At 42.6% G+C, this 18,811-nt stretch overlaps 1 protein-coding gene across 3 annotated transcripts in view; it reads right to left on the bottom strand.

Moving 5' to 3' along the window:
- Positions 1–18,811, bottom strand: part of CMSS1 (cms1 ribosomal small subunit homolog) — a 247,164-nt gene that overhangs the window by 27,050 nt on the left and 201,303 nt on the right. Inside the window, exons 1-2 of one of the 3 annotated variants that reach the window (XM_026844274.1) lie at positions 6,807–6,821; positions 6,090–6,217 (exon numbers count right to left, since the gene is read on the bottom strand). The exons of the other annotated variants lie outside the window; for them this stretch is intronic. Of the exons in view, the coding sequence (XP_026700075.1) occupies positions 6,090–6,183 (94 nt within the window). The 5' untranslated portion in view covers positions 6,184–6,217; positions 6,807–6,821. Of the gene's footprint in view, positions 1–6,089; positions 6,218–6,806; positions 6,822–18,811 lie in introns of those variants that run through there. 3 annotated transcript variants of the gene reach the window in all.

Genomic DNA, 18,811 nt, shown 5'->3' with positions numbered 1-18,811 from the left:
CAATTCCCCCCCCCTTTTTTTTTTTTTTCCTGCATTTTAGTTTTTGCAGTTACAGTTTTAAAACAGGAAGTTTTCAGGGCCATGAATCAAATGAAGGCCTTAAAATACTTGAGTATTTTGACAAATTGGAACTAAAGAGGAAAACTGAGAGTCAGCTGGTATCTGTTATTCTTACTAGGAGGTAAGAAGTTGCACATGAAGCTCTGCTGCAGGTGACTAATAGTTAGTTGCTGTCCTTTTGTCAACTTCTGTCAGCCTAATGCAATAGAGAACAGAGCTGTCTCCCTGCCTGAGCTGAGATACTCTCCATGGCAATTACATGTGGCTCCAGTGCTCCATCATCCCAAACCAGCCATGCTCCCCTAAAATTTGGGCCCTGTTTTCCCTTCCCATCTCTATGAACTAAGGACTCTTTTTCCATAACAGACCTATTCCAGCACAAGAGTAATTTTTCATATCGGCAAGGATGCCTTGAACTGCAGACCTGTGTACCTGAGAAGGTACTTCAAAAAAGGTATTTTAAAGTGTAATTGTGAGGCCCACTTGAAGGGCATACAATGTGGGACTGAGCAGAAACAGACACATTCCTATTAAAAAATAAAAAGCACTTCTATTTTCATAGAATCACAGAATATCAGATTGGAAAGCACCTCAAGGATCATCTAGTCCAACTTTTCCTGGCAAACACACGCTCTAGACAAGCTGGCCCAGCACCCTGTCCAGATGAACCTTAGAAGTGTCCAGTGATGGGGAATCCACCACTTCCCCGGGGAGATTATTCCAGTGGCTGATTGCTCTCATTGTGGAAAACTTTTCTCTTGCGTAAAGTCAGAATCTCCCCAGGAGTAACCCGTACCCATTACCCCTCGTCTTTTCCATGTGACTCCTTGTAAAAAGGGAGTCTCCACCTTCTTTGCACCTTCTTTTGCCACCCTTCAAACACTGGAACATGGTGATAAGGTCTCCCCCTAAGTCGTCTTTTGTCAACAAACCCAGCTCTCCCAGCCTTTCTTCACATGCCAGGCTTCCCAGTCCTCTGATCATCTCTGTGGTCCTTCTCTGGACCCTCTCCAGCCTGCCCACATCTGTTTTGTAGTGGTGACCAGAACTGAACACAGTATTCCAGGTGTGGCCTGACAAGTGATGAGTAGTGGGATAACAACACCATTAGCTGTGCTGGTGATGCCCTTGGTGATACAGCCCATCACGCCGTTGGCTTTTTGTGCCGCTGCAGCTCACTGTCCATTCCTATCAAGCTTGTTGTCCACCAGGCCCCTTTCCACAGAGCTGCTCCCCAGCCAGGTAGATCCCAGCTGGGTAGATCCCAGCCTATGCTGGACTCCTGGATTATGTTCTCTCAGGTGGAAGGCCTTAGATTTGTCCTTGCTGAACTTCATGAGGTTCTTGTTAGCCCACGCTTCCAGCCTATCCAGGTTTCCCTGCAGGGTGGCTCTCCCTTCCCAAGTGCCCACTTCCCCACTCACTTTGGCACCATCAGCAAACTTCATCAGGGCACACTTGATCCCATCATCCAGGTCACTTATGAAGATGAAACAGCGTTGGGCCCAATACTGATCCCTGGGGGACCCCACTGGTGACAGGTTGCCAGTGTGAAAAGGAGCTATTTACCAGCACTCTCTGGGTACCGACTGTCAGCCAGTTCCCCACCCACCCACAGACCACTTGTCTAGACCATAACACATCAGTTTCTCTAGGAGGAGGCTGTGGGGAACCGTTATCAAAAGCCTTGGAGAAATCCAGGTAGACAATGTCCACTGCTTGCCCCACATCGGCCGAGCAGGTCACTTTGTCATAGAAGGTGATCAGGTTTGTCAAGCACGATTTGCTCTTAGTGAATCCATGCTGGCTTTTCCCAATCACATGCTTCCTTTGACTTGTGACAGCCCCCAGAAGGATTCATTCCACAACTTTCACGGGGAATGAAATAAGACTGATGTGTTTATAATTTCCTGGATCCTGGATTTTGTCCCACTAGGTAATATTCAAATGGCATGAACTCTCCTTCCCAGTCCATCCAGCCTAAGCCTGTACCAAGCCAGAGTTTCTCACAGCCTGTAGGAATTCCCAGTAATAGTTTATAAGTATTGGCAATAGCTTGTACTACAAAGACAACATTATAAAAAATATAAACCTCTTCCCTGAGCAGTTCAGAAGGCACATCTACCACAAAATTTTTTTGCCCAATAAATCTGGTGACAGGATATTCAGTTTAGGTTCCTCTTTCTTACACTGAACGCTGATTTAAATTAAAACTACTGCCTGTTCAAGCAAAAAGAACAGGTCTTAATGAAGTGATATCAAATTAATTTTCACTATGCTCTGACATGATAGAAAATTTTTAGCACACTGACATAACTATCTGCCATGCAAAGGATCTCCCACAGAGTATTTCTAACAACTACCTTTCCTCTCTCCCTTATTTTTAACACTTTCTCTTTAATATTCAAAATGGGTACTTCAAACCCATTTTTGACACATCTGGACTTGCTGACTGTGAATGAACCAAAACAGAAAATAAAGGGCACATCAGAGAATGAGAACAGAGAAAATCCTCTGTTGTACACAAGTAAGCACAGAAGAATAAGTTTTACATGATCAAGGTTAGGCTCAGCTTGCAGTACAGCTACAAATCAGGCCTATTCATAATTTAAATTCTTCATTTTTATATATTGTCTTATAAGACAGAAATATTAGAAAAATCACAGAAAGTAATGTAAAAGTAGTAGGCCACCCTCCTTGTAATGAAAAAACCTTTTATTTTCTACCAGATAAGGGTTGAACTTGACATCCTATCGCTGCCTTGAACAAGGAATAATGGCATCACCAAAGTAAGAAGGGAGAACTCAATATTCAGTCACTGTAGTTTTAAACCCATGGTACACAAAGGGAAAACACAAAGATTTGACAGGTTAGGAATATGACAGGCCCTTTTATTGCTTGCTATCCAACTTAATATCTTCATGACGTGCCTGACACACAAAAGCAACCAGAGCCTGAAGATACAATAATACATCAGCAGAGTATACATCACAAGTCAGTTCTGTTTGCTCTAGTACCCTTCACCGATGACACCAGTGAAGGCTCAGAGAGCATCCAGAAGTCACTGCAATCTCCTTATTACTCTTTCTTTTGTTCTCTCAAAAACTATCTTTTATGCTGAAACATCCAATAATCTCAAATCTCCAAATTCAGTTTAAAAGCGTATTCCTAAAGAGATGGGGAAGTGGGAGACTGCTTTGTTTGGTCTTAAGTAGCACTGGTTTTGGCTGTTTACAAACCTACTGGATGAACATTACAAAATTAAATACTTAAACTTTGAAAAAGGGCTTCTCCTCCTGACAGATGCCAGGCATTATATACCCTACAGTCACTTCAGAAACCTCTCAAAAGGATGCCAGCAATACTGTATGACATTTTATGACAGTAAAAGGAGACACTATCCAATTCTGAAAAGTAGGGGAATGGGGCAAGCCAGAATGCAGTTGACCATGCTGGAAATTGGCTGAGACATTATGGTTCACATATCTCATCTTATAAAATGCTCCATGGGATCTTTAAACAACTAAAAGTGCCTAGGAATTTGGGTTTAGTCAAAAGAAAAATCAGTTCACAAATACTGGTTACAGGATGCACCATAAAGGGGATTGTACGTATGAGGGGGAACCTCACAGGGTTGGCTTGAAATAGCTGTCACTCACAACAGAGGCATTTGAGAGAGGAAACAGCCACGGGTCTAGAAACCCAAATCATTCCAGAAGAAATGCTATCAAGGAAGGCTGGGTAGTCAAAAAGAATGTCTACAAAGAAGTGGAAAGACCATCGAACATCATAAAACACATTATGAGACCAGGAAAAGCTAGGCACAAACTAGAGCCTGCCTGCCTACTACATTTCCCACTTGGTGGTGTAGAAACTCATGCAAAAACCATCCTAAAGAAAGCTTAAATGTATAGAGCTGTCAAACAAAATACTGCTCCATCCATCTTGAAGAACTAATGCAATCACTCTTAAAGCCTCTTCCCCTCCCCTCAGGAAGTTCCCATTACTGGGGCTGGTCAAGCAGCACTTACCACCCCTTATACACAAACAGCACCGCTCTATAAAAGACTCCCCCCAGACTAACGTTCCCTCCCCAGAGCCACCCAGCACATTATTTGTATAAGCAAGAAATCAGCCCTTCTCCAAAGTCTTCATATAGGAGAAGCACGTCACAGCTCCTGGCAGTCTGAGTGCTCCTGTGCTGCAGGACCCACCAAGCAGCACTGTGACTCCTTCTCTTTCTAAAAACTGATGATTTATCATGTATGGAAACTGCTCCAGCAGCTTGCTGCTGAGAGTGAAGAGTAACAGCTCACACTGCACACATTCTCTCCCTCACCCTCATCTCCTTCATGCTCTGGAAGAGGGGATCTGTGGTGATGTCAATATCCCAGCACTTGCAAGACGGGCAGAAGTAGCAGTGGCCCTGTGGAGCTGGAATTGGTTGGGGGGGTCTGGATCGCATCAGGGTACCACCCTGGGGTGAGGATAAGAGGATGCTGTCGCTGTTTCATGATGTCGGTAACACGGGCATTTGGAATTTCACTACTTACACAGGGCTACTATGTCCCTCCACATTTGTCTATCTGGAGGCACACTCATTCCTTTTTTGGGTCCTCTCTCCAAAGTCAAACATCAGCATCATTCATTTGTTACAATGGTCACTCCTAATAAACATGTATTCTTGTTAATGGGGGAAAAATAGGGAAATTGGGAGGAAAGAGGAACTTGGATAAATCCATAAAACTACTCAATGGGTGGGCTTTAGCCAAGGTCTGACTATGAGCAAGCTTTGCCTGGAATTGTAGTATGGTCCCAGATGTGATGTCTCCCTTAATACTGCAGGAGATTCACACTTTCCACTGTTCTCTCACCCTCTTGGGAAGCAGCTGTGGCTTACAGCTGTAGTTCTTGTTGTGACAGTAACACACAGAGTCTGGGTCAGCTGTGGACTTAAGCTGATGGATCAGGATAAAATTACACAGTGGAACTTCCCAAAAATAGTTGGCTTTCATCAAAAAAATACGTTGTACACTTCATAAAAAACTTAACAGCCCAAATTATTGTTCATAGATACACATTTCTACTTTACCGACCACTGATATCATTCATGCCTTTCTGGCCCATGCATATTTTGCAGACATACACACCTACAGTATAAGGTTATCACAGTGCTGATGTTTTCTCGGGTTTTCTCTGAATATTGAAATATTGAAAATTGCATGCATGCATATAATGTAGCACATACCTAGATATGTTACCACCAGCAAATACATCCCACTGATGAACAATACTGCAAACAAGCTTTTACCCCAATCTCCTACATGTGTTAACACAGAACATGAGAGAAGACCCTGTGAGTTGCTCAGCTTTCTGTAGCTTTTTTTTATCAGAAGTCTTCATTTGACATAGCAATATCAGGTCCTTGTTTGACAGAGTATCAAGTTGACTCATATCAAGTTAAACTCTCCTTCAGGTTAAGAATAAAATACCCTGACATGTTGCCACATAGTTAGAATGGCAAATTCCCTGGATTATAAAACATTTGTTGAAAAGCAGTTCTCTATCTAAGGCCCAAGGATTATGTTTCTATGCCTCTTATTTTCTTGCTTCCTCCTCTGCACACACTACACATTTCTCTGTAGTTTCTGATATTGCAGGCTGTACTGCCCTTTTAAGCTATCCTACCACCTAAAATTTATATGGTATGATCATACACATTTGTGGATTTAACTCACTTTTCCAAAAAGTCTTACTATAAGAGCAAGTGGAAGGAAGGACAATTTCTTACAGACAGGAGCTTTTAGGGAAAAACTCCACGCTCTGGTACGTTAAGGTTTTTGAGAGCTGGAAAGGCAACAGGCTTTTCATCCATGTCAGTGCTCTCTAGCTGAGACTAACAATTACAGTGCAATCTCTCATCTGCACAGGTCTATTGAGAACTGGCATGCGGCTCATTTGTCTAAATCATCAAATAAAGCACATTATGACTCCGTCAGTTGCAACTGCCATAAAAATAGAGCTCATACCTACATTTTGCTGCAAGCAGATGGTTGATTGCTTTTCTGTCCTTTTACGCTGCAGTCCTGTTCCCTTAGATCCTCTCTGTGTTGAGTGTGACATGCTGGGAGGTCAGTTTTCTGACAAGGTCATTTGCCTTCAGAGTGTGAAGAGAACAGCATGGAAAGTGGGTTGGGCTATATTTAGAGTTTGGTACAACTCTGTGCCAAGGTCCCCCCACTGTCTCTCTCCTGCAGCACCGTCTCAGGTCTATTCTTGCAGATTCTCAGCCCACAGAACACACAAGGAGAGGAAAGGCGCTCTGAGCTACTACTAGGATTGAGGTTTTTGCAATTCACTAAAAACAAGTGGATCAGGAGCTCAGTGAGGACTCCTTAAATCTCTCACTCTTCTAGTATTTATTTTTCCTTATTCAAGTGGATTTTCCCTTTTCAAGTGGTTAAGGAGAGGACACTGCCTGGGATACAGCAAGAAACAGTCTCCTGAGCTAAGGTAAGCTTGCTTCATTTTTGTATTGTCATCATAATTAGAGAGCAATTGATGATGACTTGGATAAGATATGCTTTTTTTCTGCAAGACCAGTTCTGCATGTCAGCATGAAGGTTTTTTTTGGATAATGAAATTCTCAATTTCAAAACATCAGTTTTCATTATCACTGTCTAAAGGAAATGGGAAAATAAAAGGATATCAGCATGTGCAATAGAATATACATTATCTGATTTTACCTGCTTAAGTTAATGTCAGACAGCTATGCCAAGAGCCTGTATCATGCTGAAAGTAAGAGAAAAATAGATGTGTAACTATATGCATAATGATTACATATATGGATGTGCATTTCAATATGCTGAGGGATGTTTTATCCACATTATTTTGTACCATATGAGAAAGTACAGCTTCAGGGTTGCAATGTAAGGCTTGCTGCAAATAGCACAGATATTAAAAAAAAATAAAATAGATGGACATATGCTCAAATCCCTTTAGAGTTCCAAAGAAGTTACTCAGTTTCAGCTAGAGTATAGACAGGACTAAAGATCACATTGAATTTAGTCTCCTTTCCACTTAATGCTTTACACTGATTCTGCATTGCTTCTTTTAAAAGCACATATGGCTGAACAGTTCTCTTCAGCACCATTTTAAACTGTTGTGATTCTTAAGGGGGGAAAAACCTGGGCAGAGTACAGCATGGCATGCCTGTCTGTAAGGAGATCCTAACACACTTAGGTCACATGGACATCATGATACTGTGGTGTAGACTCCAACATGAGAAGACTGTTACCATGGAAAGACACCCTGGAGCCATGGATTTAGCACTGGCACACACATACACAGCTCACTGCAAGGCAAACATGAAGAAATAGGGTAGAAAGGTCCACTTGACCCAAAGGTCCAAACACCGACATGATGGCACCAAAAAGTTCTTCGTAACAGGAACATAATCTGAAAGTTTCAGCAGAAGGGTTCTAGATTAACAGTAAGCAAAGGGCAAAAGTGGTCACTAAGTCACTGGGAGGACATTTAAGCCACAACTGGGTGAATTCCCACACTTTGTTCAAGTCATCTTTTCTTAACAGATGTGCTGGTTAAACAATGCCATACATCAGCCTGAGAAAGTAAAAGAATACAAGGTAGCAGAAATCTTACCTGCTGAAGATACTTCTCATTTAGGTTACTCTCAACTCTATAAGATCATTTCATCTTCCTTTCCTTCTGATTTTTGTTTGGCAATTTATGCTTAGAGTCATGAGTGTTAAGTTTATTTGGAGGATGTAATAAACACCATGGGTTTCACAGAAAATACCTTTCTAGCAGTCCTAAAACTCATTAACAAATAATAATTAAGGCAACATGCCATGGAGCCAACTTGGGCTGTGACATGATAATTCAGATTCATCTAGAAGGTTTCTACTGTAAGGATTCGAGTAAGAGGCCATTATGGGAGGGTTACTTAAGTACTGCAAATGCATTCATCATGATCAAGAAGTAAAAGGATTCACAGTATAAAAGCAACTAGTGCGACCTAAGGTTGTTTTATGAACAGTTGTTATACACTGGTAGAAAAGAGGACAAAGAAATACATCTTCATAAATTTTCAAGTGGTCAGGTTATACCTAAAGTTATTGCTTAATGAATCAAGTTTCTGTGACACTGTGGAACCTATTCTTCACCTGTGTGTGTGAAAATCTTATTTCCCCATCAATGTTAAAGACATTGAGGGGGTGGGAGGTGGATTAAATTAAAGCAGTATGGGTGTGACTGTAGCCTACAAATACAGTATACACAAAGGCCCCCTTGGCAAAGGGGCAGGAATGCTGTCACGTCCCAGTGGCAGCTGGGAACTGGTTTGTTTTGAAGGGAGGTTCACCCCATCTTCCCCACAGGATAAGCCCAAAAAGGTCTCCGTCACCCAAACCAGTGGGAGGTTTACTGGCATACAGATGACAGGACGACAGCCACGGAAAAGGGCTGTGATGATGAATATGACCATGGCATTACTGGAAGTTACAGAGAAGCGTATCTGAGTGAACAGGCCTCGCATCTTAATGTAAAGAAACCTAAAGTTGCTTCTAACCTCTCTGTGGTTGGAGTTGATCCTGCTTGGTAGGATCATCCTCTTCCTATTCTCTCCACTCTACTATAAATTTCTAGCAGCACCAGCATAAACTGGCTTCATCCTGCTAACGTGTGAGCTCAAATGGGCGTGATGTGCCCATCCTAGTGGAGAACATCATATAAGGGGGAAAAGAAAAAAAAAAAGAGGAAAGGTTCTTTATTTCCTCCCCTAGTGCAGAAAAGAAAGTCTGAAATCCTTTGTTTTTATTAGTGGTGCTCAGATGGGGCTGAAATCCACTTTCCTCACTAGGGTGGGAGGGAATGGCTAGATCTGTTGCTGCTTCAGGTTGTAGATGAAGAGGAAGATGATGCTTGGCTGATGATACAGGCTGCCAGCTGGCCAGGCGAAGCTCCAAGGGGACATTCACAAACTCCTGCCATTGGCACTGTCACCCTCAGCTGACAGGTGTAGGCAAGGCCAGAGCCAGATGGTTAAATCCAAACAGCGCCAGGGGAATGAGTGAGTGCCATCAGCAGCCAGCTCCTTACTACTGCTCACTGTGTTCATGTTCCTGCTTGGGGGCTTTCTCCAAACAACAAATGATGCTGAGATCCTCCTCTCTCCTTGCTGTTCCTCAGGCAAACTGGACAGCCAGAAAGAAGCTGGGGTTTTGGGGGGAGTCAAAGTGCATCTCAACTCATCCTGAAATAAGTACCTTTAGCAAGAGGCCCTGTCAGGTGCTACAGCATCACTAGCACATGGCTCTGTGGTCAGCCAGTGGGACCTACGGCTCACCAGCACCCACCATCATTGCACAGCTGGTGCTACAGCCAGCATCCAGGCAGGGACACCCAAAAGGGGATGGAGGAGACTGTGAGAAAGGTGAAGGTGGCACCTAGAGAGCCAGACCAAGAGTATGTGGGTATAGTTCTCTGTGTCTGTGCACCTGTGTGAGAAGGTAAGCCGAAAGTTGGTATGAAAATATCATAGAAATTTCTGCATAGAAATTCTCTTTCAGAACCCTTCATCCATTGTCATGAATAGACTTTCTAGGAAGGGACAGAGGATGATGTGCCAATACGTGCTGTATAAGAGAGAGATACTTATTGGCACAGAAAAATCACAAAGCTACAGTTAAGCAAACAGTTAATTAAATAATTGTAGTCATTCTGCTAAAGAATATTTCCCCTTGAGACTTACTGGTAACAGGGAAAGGGAAGGAAATCAAAGTTCATACTTGCAACAAGCCACATAGCCCCAAGCCTTGCCTGACCTGCTTTCACAAATCCATCTCCCAAAACCAGGACAAAAAAACCCAACAGAACTTTTCCATAGGGTCCCCTGCTGCATCTTGCTCTCTGTGAACCAGGGGTACAGTGATATCTTGTTGCAGAAAACAGTTTGCTCTAAGGTGAGGAACAGCCTCAGCATTTTCTTTTAGTCTAATACAGTGTTGGGACTAATGGAAAGATCTCCAACACCGGTTTTCACACTTTACGTTAGAAAATATTACTTTTAACCACGGCAAATTCACTCTTGTCTACTCAAAGCATAATGAAGTTTCATGCTCACATCTAAGCAGAATAAAGCACAGAAAAAAACTCCACTTGAAGATCTAGGTACTCTATATTAGAAACCTAGGTACTCTTGTATCAGCAATAGTGTGACCAGCAGAAGCAGGGAGGTGCTCTGCACTGGTGAAACTAGTGTTTTGTCCAGTTTTGGGCACCTCAATACGAGAGAGATCTCGAGGGGCTGGAGCAAGGGCAGAGGAGGGCAACGAGGCTGGGGAAGGGCTTGGGGAATAAATCCTGTGAGGAGCCATTGAAGGAGCTGGGGCTGTTTGGTGTGAGGAGGAGAAGGCTGAGGGCAGACCTCATCACTCTCTACAGCTCCCTGAAAGGACATTGCAGAGAGGCTGGTGCTGGTCTCACAGGGGATTAGTGACAGAACAAGAGGGAATGGCTTTGAACTGCAACAGGGGAGGGTCAGACTGGACATGAGGAGAAAATGTTTCCCAGAAAGAGTGGTCAGAGAGTGGAATAGGCTGCCCAGGGAGGGGGTGGAGTCCCCATCCCTGGGTGTGTTTAAGGGCCGTTGGGATGAGCTGTGGGGGGATGTGGGGTAGGGGAGAACTATAGAGTCGGGCTGATGGTTGGACTCAATGATCCCGAGGGTCTTTTCCAACCTGAATGATGTATGTGATTCTGTACCACCCTGCTTTGCAGCTGCAATTACCAGCTCCAAACTGATGAAAATAGCAGGCAGACCACTGTCTGCTATACTCAGTGCCTTACTTCTTGCCCAATTGTCTTTGTGGTCCCACTAAGTACAGCTTTATGGGTCTTGGCCCTCACTTCAGTGATTATTCAGGATTGGCACACAGCCCATACATGTGAGATAAGGTCTGCTGTGCACAGCCTCTGCATAAAAACAGGAACCTGGCGTCTTCTCAGTGCAGGGGAAGGGGAGGCAGAAGGAGCTGCCCCAACCTGACCTTGGACACTGACCACCAGTGCAACTGAGGACATGGCGGGTGCAGCCTGCTCTGTCCTGGGCACATCTGCATTTCTCCCTTGCAGTCACACAAATGCACCTATGGACACAGTTGTGTACAGACAAATGACAAAGTTGCAGGGGGTTGAGACCCACTCTCTATCCATTAATAGCAAAGCATAGTAATTAGGCTAAGTTGAAGCATCTCCTTTGAAAAATGCATTTATTTTATATGGACTTTCAGTTTGGCTGGATGAAATGGAGAGCAACTATGGAAGCTTTGCCTAAAAATGATGATGTGAATGAAATTAAACTGAAAGTAGTTTGCCTAGCATTTTATAAAACAGCATGCAGAGGTATGAAACAGCATGTATAAACCCAGAGCAGCAGTGGTTATCTATACTTGAAAATATGCTTTCAAATGCAGTTAAAAATTGAAGACATACAGCTGGCTACCTGCACAGACTGTTTTCTCACTTTTATAGAGCTGTTCCCAACTCTAAGTTCAGTAACAGCTACAGAAGTAAGCTGCAAATAGAGTGCTCCAGTGGGGCACACATTTCTCAGGGTAGTAAGGGAGGTACATAGCATGCTCCCAGACAGACCTTTGCTCTCTGGGGGAGGTCAGCAGGAGCTGGGAGCCTGGGAAAGCACCAGCACAGCAGTGGCTGTGCTTTGCTGAAGCACTTTCTCTGTCAATGGTGTATGCACGACTTTCTGCTGCTCTGTGACATCTGCCAAGGAAAAGGATTATATGCGAGGCTAGACTGTATCAGTGCATTTCATGTGAGGATGAAGGTGGTTAACTTTAAAACAATTCCCAATAAAAATCCCTCCTATACAATGTGGCATAGTCATGCAGGAAGAAATAGTTAGAATTGTGGTTATACAAAACTAATACAAATTTCTTATCTTCCATCACATAAACCTAAATTCTTTCAATCCCAGCAGATTCACAGTGATCACTATTGGTGTTAAAACAGCGCAGAAAGTAATACAACAACATGGATTATTTTTTTTTCTCAAACATCAGAAAGTTTATATGCACAGCTTCAAAACTGTAAATTGAAATTTTATATAAAGTGAAACTTGGACTAAACACAGTCCTGTTAAAATAAATCCTTGGAAGTGAACATTTCAATTTTTCACTCATAACCAGCTTTTTAGTATACCAATGTATACCTGTTCCTCAGGCATTCACTTGAACAGGAGACCAGTGTCCAATCTCTAGCACACAAATAACATTTGAAAAAAAATGTCCAAACCAGTACTTAAAACATGGTTGTATTTAGCACAGTACTCATGCAATTTGCTTAACCACTAATAATATTGCAGAAGGATACAAGAGCAAAGGATGAAAATAATATAAAATAATCCCCAAATGAATGACAAATGTTTTAGATACTTCCCATAAAAAGACAATTTAAAAATCACATGAAACATATAGTGACAAAGAGGCATTTTACATCAGGTCTTGTCTGTCTTTAAGAACACTGAAATAGAAAATGAATGGCAGACATTCTTCCTGTCACTGTGTTTAATGCTGTTAACATAATGATTAGAGATGCCATCCAATACAACTTGATGCATACCATCCTATGTCCACTCACACAATACCTGCCTAAAAGAGTGGGAAGACAAGGAAAACTCACTTGGGAAGAAAGTGGGGTGGTGCAGGACGAGCTTGTGAGTGTACAAGAAAAGGGAAGGGTTGAGAGGATGTGTAAGGACTCACGTGCTCGAACAGATGCTGTTGCTGAGCAGTTTGTCTCACACAGCCAAGCCAAGGGGCTGCGTGTTCCCCACTGTACGTTCACCCACCAACCAGCACTGGCCCATTTATAAGGCGAGACAGCTCAGGTTGCAGTGGACTTTCTTGATATAGAGAAGTAGACACCACGACATTGAAACTACATGACCTCTCAACTCTTTTGCAACAGGAAACTTGAAACTCTTGCAGGGGGAAAAAACAGGGCATACGCTCCCCCTCACACTAGCTTTCATCCAACCTCCAGCTGTCTGAGGTGGACAACATGTAGTCTAATTATAGGTTTCTTCAGCCTTCCCAGAGATTGTCCCCTTACGTGGGCAAAGAATCTCACTAATCTCTTTCGGAGCACAGATCATCCTCCATTTTAGAATCTTCTTCTGCCCTACTGCGAATGTGCAAAGTGAGTTCCCTATCAAATTTGCTCCTTGCCGATGAAACAAAAGGAAGAAATGCCAGGTTTCATCAAGAAATGCAGGGTATGAAATGACCACTGGAGAAGGCACGGTCAGCTGCTTCTCTAATGTCCTTGTCCATGACATGTCACTTAAAAAGAGCTATTAACACTGAAGATATTTTTATTATTAAAAGTGAAAAGCTGTGGTATGTATGGAGCAGTTTCATATCTTAAAATTGTATTACATATGAGTTGATATGCTGTGTTTTCTTTGCAGTTTGTGTGCATACCCACTACACGTGGTCAGAGAAAGGAATCCTAGAGGATTCACTTGGATGAAAGTCAGGTGCATGTATGTGCTTTGTTATACTAAGGAGTTTGGGAGTACGTATTTCTACATCTGATAGGGGCTGCTTAGCCTTTAGCAAACCACTATCACTTCTTTCATCTCAGTTTGTCTTACTGCAAAAAACAAGACACAGAAATATCCCTTAATGGGGTGCTTTAGAGTCTAAATAACATATGTAAAGTGCTATGGGATTCCTGAAGAAAGTGCTATAGTAGAATAAAATAATAGCTGTTTATACTCAAACAGAAAGGATGTGAAGTCCATTTCTTTAACCCTTGTAAAAGCATCAGAGGTTTGAAAAATATTTTTGAGAATACAAATTAGTTGCATTCAGGTCGTTAAGATTGAAAACCAAACTTGGGGCTCACTCTCCTAGAGAGAGACACAGCTCAGTGGGATCCCTTTTAATTTGCAGTTAAAATTCTCCAGTCTCAGTATCGATAGCCACAATCAAAGGCTTCTTTGTCATGTCTTTGCTATTCAGCAGCTTCTGGGAGAGCGTCCTGACATGAAACAAGAGAATGATAAGGCCTAGCCCTATCTAAAGGGTTTCACTACCGCATCCAGCTCAAGGACAAACTGATGACAGACTATGCAAAGGCAGGGTCAGAATACATATGGTATGAGAGAGACAGAAGCAGTGCTTTATCTGCTCCCTGAAATCTCAGCTCTGGAGACAGCCTCATAAGGCAGATGTCCTCTGGTATCCCATATGAATTCACATGCTGTGAATTCTTCGTTTGAGACCCTGTTGGGAAACATATTCTCCTCCCGCTTGATTTACTGCGGAGTTGCTGATAAGGAAACCCTGGTGTATCAGAACACTACACACAACACAACAGGGACGAGATAGGGGGCACATCTGCAGAGGGGAGATTGGTGTCTTAGCCAAAGTTACAGAAAACAGCAATTGTAAAATAATCCCAGTCTTACAATACAGAAAACAGCACAGCCCTCAAACCAGAGATACTTTGTCTCTCACTGTTGGTCTTTGACAGCAAAAAGAATGACCATACACAACTAGTATTACCAAACAGAGCTTGACATAGCTACAAAAAAAACCCCCAAAACACACCAAAACCAAAAAACAAAACAAAACAAAAAAAAACACCAAACAACAAAAACTATGTACTGTCATGGTAATTTTATCCTTTTGTTTATTTTTTTAAACTGAACTAATTACTTAGCTCAGCAATGGTCGGACTGGAAGGCTGCACCAGGACTGTAATGAAGTTAAAACCCTGGGGAACAATTTTGATTATAGTGGAGGTTTCAGCTGAGTACATTTTAATTAATCAGAGTAGTACATCACTCTGAATTCCCAGGTATCCCATTTCAACCTGCAGACTAACATGACTTGTTTTAGGGAGTATTTTAACATTGTTCTAATAAATTCTTCAACAGTTCTTTTAAGTCTCAGAGGTAATCTAATTTCTTTTTTATTTTATTATGGAGGCTTTCAATAGGCATTTCAACTATAAATTACTGAAATGATGTGGAATGCCAAAAATAGACTCAGAAACAAAATACCTCTTCAAAACTTGTATTAATTAAAAGCGCAGTGAAATATCTAATTACAAAAGAAGTTTTTCATATCAATAAAGCACTTTAAAATGGTTGTCTATTATAATAAAGTCACAGTAACATTCAGTTAAAAAGCTCAGCAGTGAGCCATTATAATAATATTAGATATCATCCACTATAGGATAAACACAGAAGTTGTCAATGTCAAGAGAAAAGCAGGATGTTAAGGGCTCAACACATGGTGCAGTGTCTACGTTATCTGTATAACCCAGGCTTAAGTGAGCCGTGCTTAAGGACTGACAAAGCATGCATAGAAATATGTGACAAATGAAGAACCAGATCCCAAAACAAGCAAGTTTTGAGCTAATACATCATAAGACCCAGCAGAGATGGTGTAATCCATATCTTTAAATTCATAAAGCACATAAATTTTCCTTTGGATTCTCCTCGGCATCCTGAATTCACCAGTGGTTTGCTACTGTATGGAAACAAGAATGTTAAACTGCCCAGGACTGTCCTGGTTTCTACTGACAGGCTGCAGTCCCCAACATCAGTTAAATGTGACCTGCAGAGGTGTCTGTACATCCAGCAGCAGTAGTAGATACCGGGTCTTCCTCCAAGAGGGATGTGAAAACCAGAACAAGATCCAGACATTACAAAAGAACCAGGGGAAAAACCTGAAGACAGCCATCAGGCAGAGAGGACTAAATGCAAGGCCAGGGCATAAGCTAGTGGCAGCAAAGGGGATGAGGACAAGAGAGGTGGAGCTCTAGCTCTGAGCCAGTACACTTCTCCATGCCAATCATGTAGAAAATGCTTTGTTTTCCCTAAAACCAACCCCCCTCCCTTTCTCAGTGGTGTGAGCCCTGCACCACCCGCTCAGCATTCAGGAGTTGGTCCCTGGTCCCCGCGCGGGGGCACGGGAACTCCTGCTGCCTCAAGGTACTCTGCCATACAGCTGTGGAAACACACTTGCTCCCAGCAGCACCTACCCCTGACTATGGGGTACCGAGCCCCACACTGCTACACCACTAGGCAAATGCAGCCAGCCCACCGCTGCCACCTGCCCACATTACCTAAATCTATTGAGAAGATAGGCACCAAAATTATGACTTTTCCCCTACATAAGAAAAAGCTGGGGGCAAGAAAGAGTAACTTCACATGGTGCCCTACCCCTGTGTATCCATAAAGCTGCTAAAACCCAACCTGAAATAACATAAATACCAACTAGATTAGTTTTCCAGGGTGAAACTCCTCTGTATAGGATTAAAAAAACAAAAAACCCACAAAAAAACAAACCAAAAAGGGTATCTCATGTCTGTGTAGAAGCAATTGTGACTTAAGAGAATGATAACGGATTTCCTTTGTCAATGGGAAAGGTACAGACCTAAGCTCACATCTCTGGCAAGGCATCTAGTTCAGCAATCACTACGCTCCTTGAGCTTCTGCTAACCTAACAGTACTACAGATACTGTTTTACAGTTATCATTACCACAAATATACAGGAACAATTTGCTACAGTAAATAACCACAGAATTGGGTAAAGGCAATGGCATTCTCAAGAGCATGTGAAATTATTCCAGGCTGGAAACCAGTCATTCATGCCCAGCAGTAATTGCTTGTCAAAGTAGCACTTCAAGAGTTTGGACTGAAAACCTTAAAGAGGAAAAAGCATCAAATTACTGCCACAGACCAATGCACAGAATGTGCCTTTTTGATTTGGAGAGGCAGTTTCTGCACAGATTTGCAAGCCTGAAGCTTTTTTTTTTTTTTTAAATTTTTTTTCCCTTCACACTGAGCGGCCGAGTACTCGGTTCAGGTTTCAGAAGAGCTCAAGTGATGTATTTAACACCCGCTGGGTACGCTGCCACTTACAGCGTGTTCAAACCAGAAGGAAGGGAACAGCTTCTATTGTTCTCCCTGCCTCAGGTTAAGCACCAGCGTGTGAAAGTACCAGCACTCACATGCTGCAGCCTCCAGTAATCTAGAATTCCCCTCCTAATTTTCTATTTTTCACTCATCTTTTCTTTTGCCTTTTAATTGCATCCAAGGATGAGCAAAGGTAAATAATACAGTGCACTTTACCTGAGGCTGACCCTAAAAGCCACTTGAAAACTGCAGGCTTGGGCAGATCCTAGCCAGGATCTCTGAAGCAAGCCCAAATAAGGCTGAGCCTACAAAGCCTTATCACTCCACAGCTCTGAACACCACTCTGGCTGCTAACTGAGCTACTCGGCAATATCAAGAGTGACTTATGTCCCAGGGTTTTTCTACATGTCGGTCATGAAGAAAGGGAAGATAAATTAAAGGAGGGTGGGAAGTTGAAGCATGCCACTCACTGGCCTAGGTGATCTTGACAGAAATCAGGTTTTCTCAGCTCCCCTTAAGCTTGGAGCCCCAGGAAACGTACCTTGACAGGAGGTTTGCCCTAAAAAGGTTGCAGGTAAAGCCATGGCAGTGTTAAACTCTGGCTACTAGCCCTGGAGTTGCTGAATGTAGGGAAGGACGCAGTAGTATTTCTGAAAATGGGGAGGGAGAGCTTCTTCCAGGTAGAGAATTATTCTGTCTTTACTCTTGCACCAGTAAGAGTAACAGTGCATCTGTACAGCACCAGTAAACAGCACCAGTGCTTTATGAACATGTATAATAGTAACAAAGATGTTCATGATTCCAAACTGTATCTATCAGGAGAACACCTGTCCCAAAGGAGAAGGCAACAAAGAAAATGGTGCCTTGGTGCAAGCATTGTTTTTTCTAAGTTTGTTTTGTTTTGGGTTTTTTTTTTTTTTTAAAAAAAAAAACACTAGAGAATCTGTACATCTCCTTAAATTGCTCATGCAAGTGTTGGGAGTGGAGACTGCATTTGACAAAGAAGACTTGCAGAATGAGGGGGAAACTACACGCACAAGTCTTCAAGCTGCCTACACACACAGCAGCTGCCTCCCACAGGGTCACTGGAAAAATCCATTCAGTCATTCTGATTGCTTTTAAGAGCAAGTAAAATACAGACAAAAATAAGGGCACTGGGCAGGGGGAACACATCTCAGACAAAGCAAGGTCATTTTTGATAGGGTCAGGCAGTTTCTGGCCTATTTGAACACCATATAAGATCAGCAGAAATGATGTGGGATGTGGAGGAGGATCATGTTTGTCTCCACCACCTGAGGAAGATGAAAGATCATGACTTCATTGCACAGACCAGCCTTGGTAGAGCAGTAACACACGAGATGCAAAGGAGGTGGGTCAAGTCTCCAACCTGTGTTCAACACAGAAAGCATTCAAGAGATCAAACAATTCTCTTTTTAACCTCCAAGCTAACAATGGGAAGCAGAAGAGGCTGCACAGGATTCTCTTTCAAAAAACTGCCACTGTTCTGGTTTGTCAGTTGACTTCTGTTAGCTCACAGTACCCTTGGGTACTCTGCTATAGAAGCAGGACACAAAGTTCTTTTTCTGCTGTATTCCTGTGTTATATTACGGAGTCATTTTTCAAAGAGAGTTTTGAAGAGTGCAGAGCTAGGAGCTGGATGATCAGAAGCCCATAGATCTGTCTGCTGCATTCAACACAGTCGACTACAAGGTGTGAGCAACTTGCCTGAAGAAACAACCAGGAGTCGATCTGAATCTGTCTCAGATGGTTCATCTC

Source organism: Athene cunicularia (genome assembly GCF_003259725.1).
Source record: "Athene cunicularia isolate RWA chromosome 1 unlocalized genomic scaffold, athCun1 chr1_part1, whole genome shotgun sequence".
NCBI lineage: Eukaryota > Metazoa > Chordata > Aves > Strigiformes > Strigidae > Athene > Athene cunicularia.
This window is presented reverse-complemented; position numbering and strand designations above follow the sequence as displayed.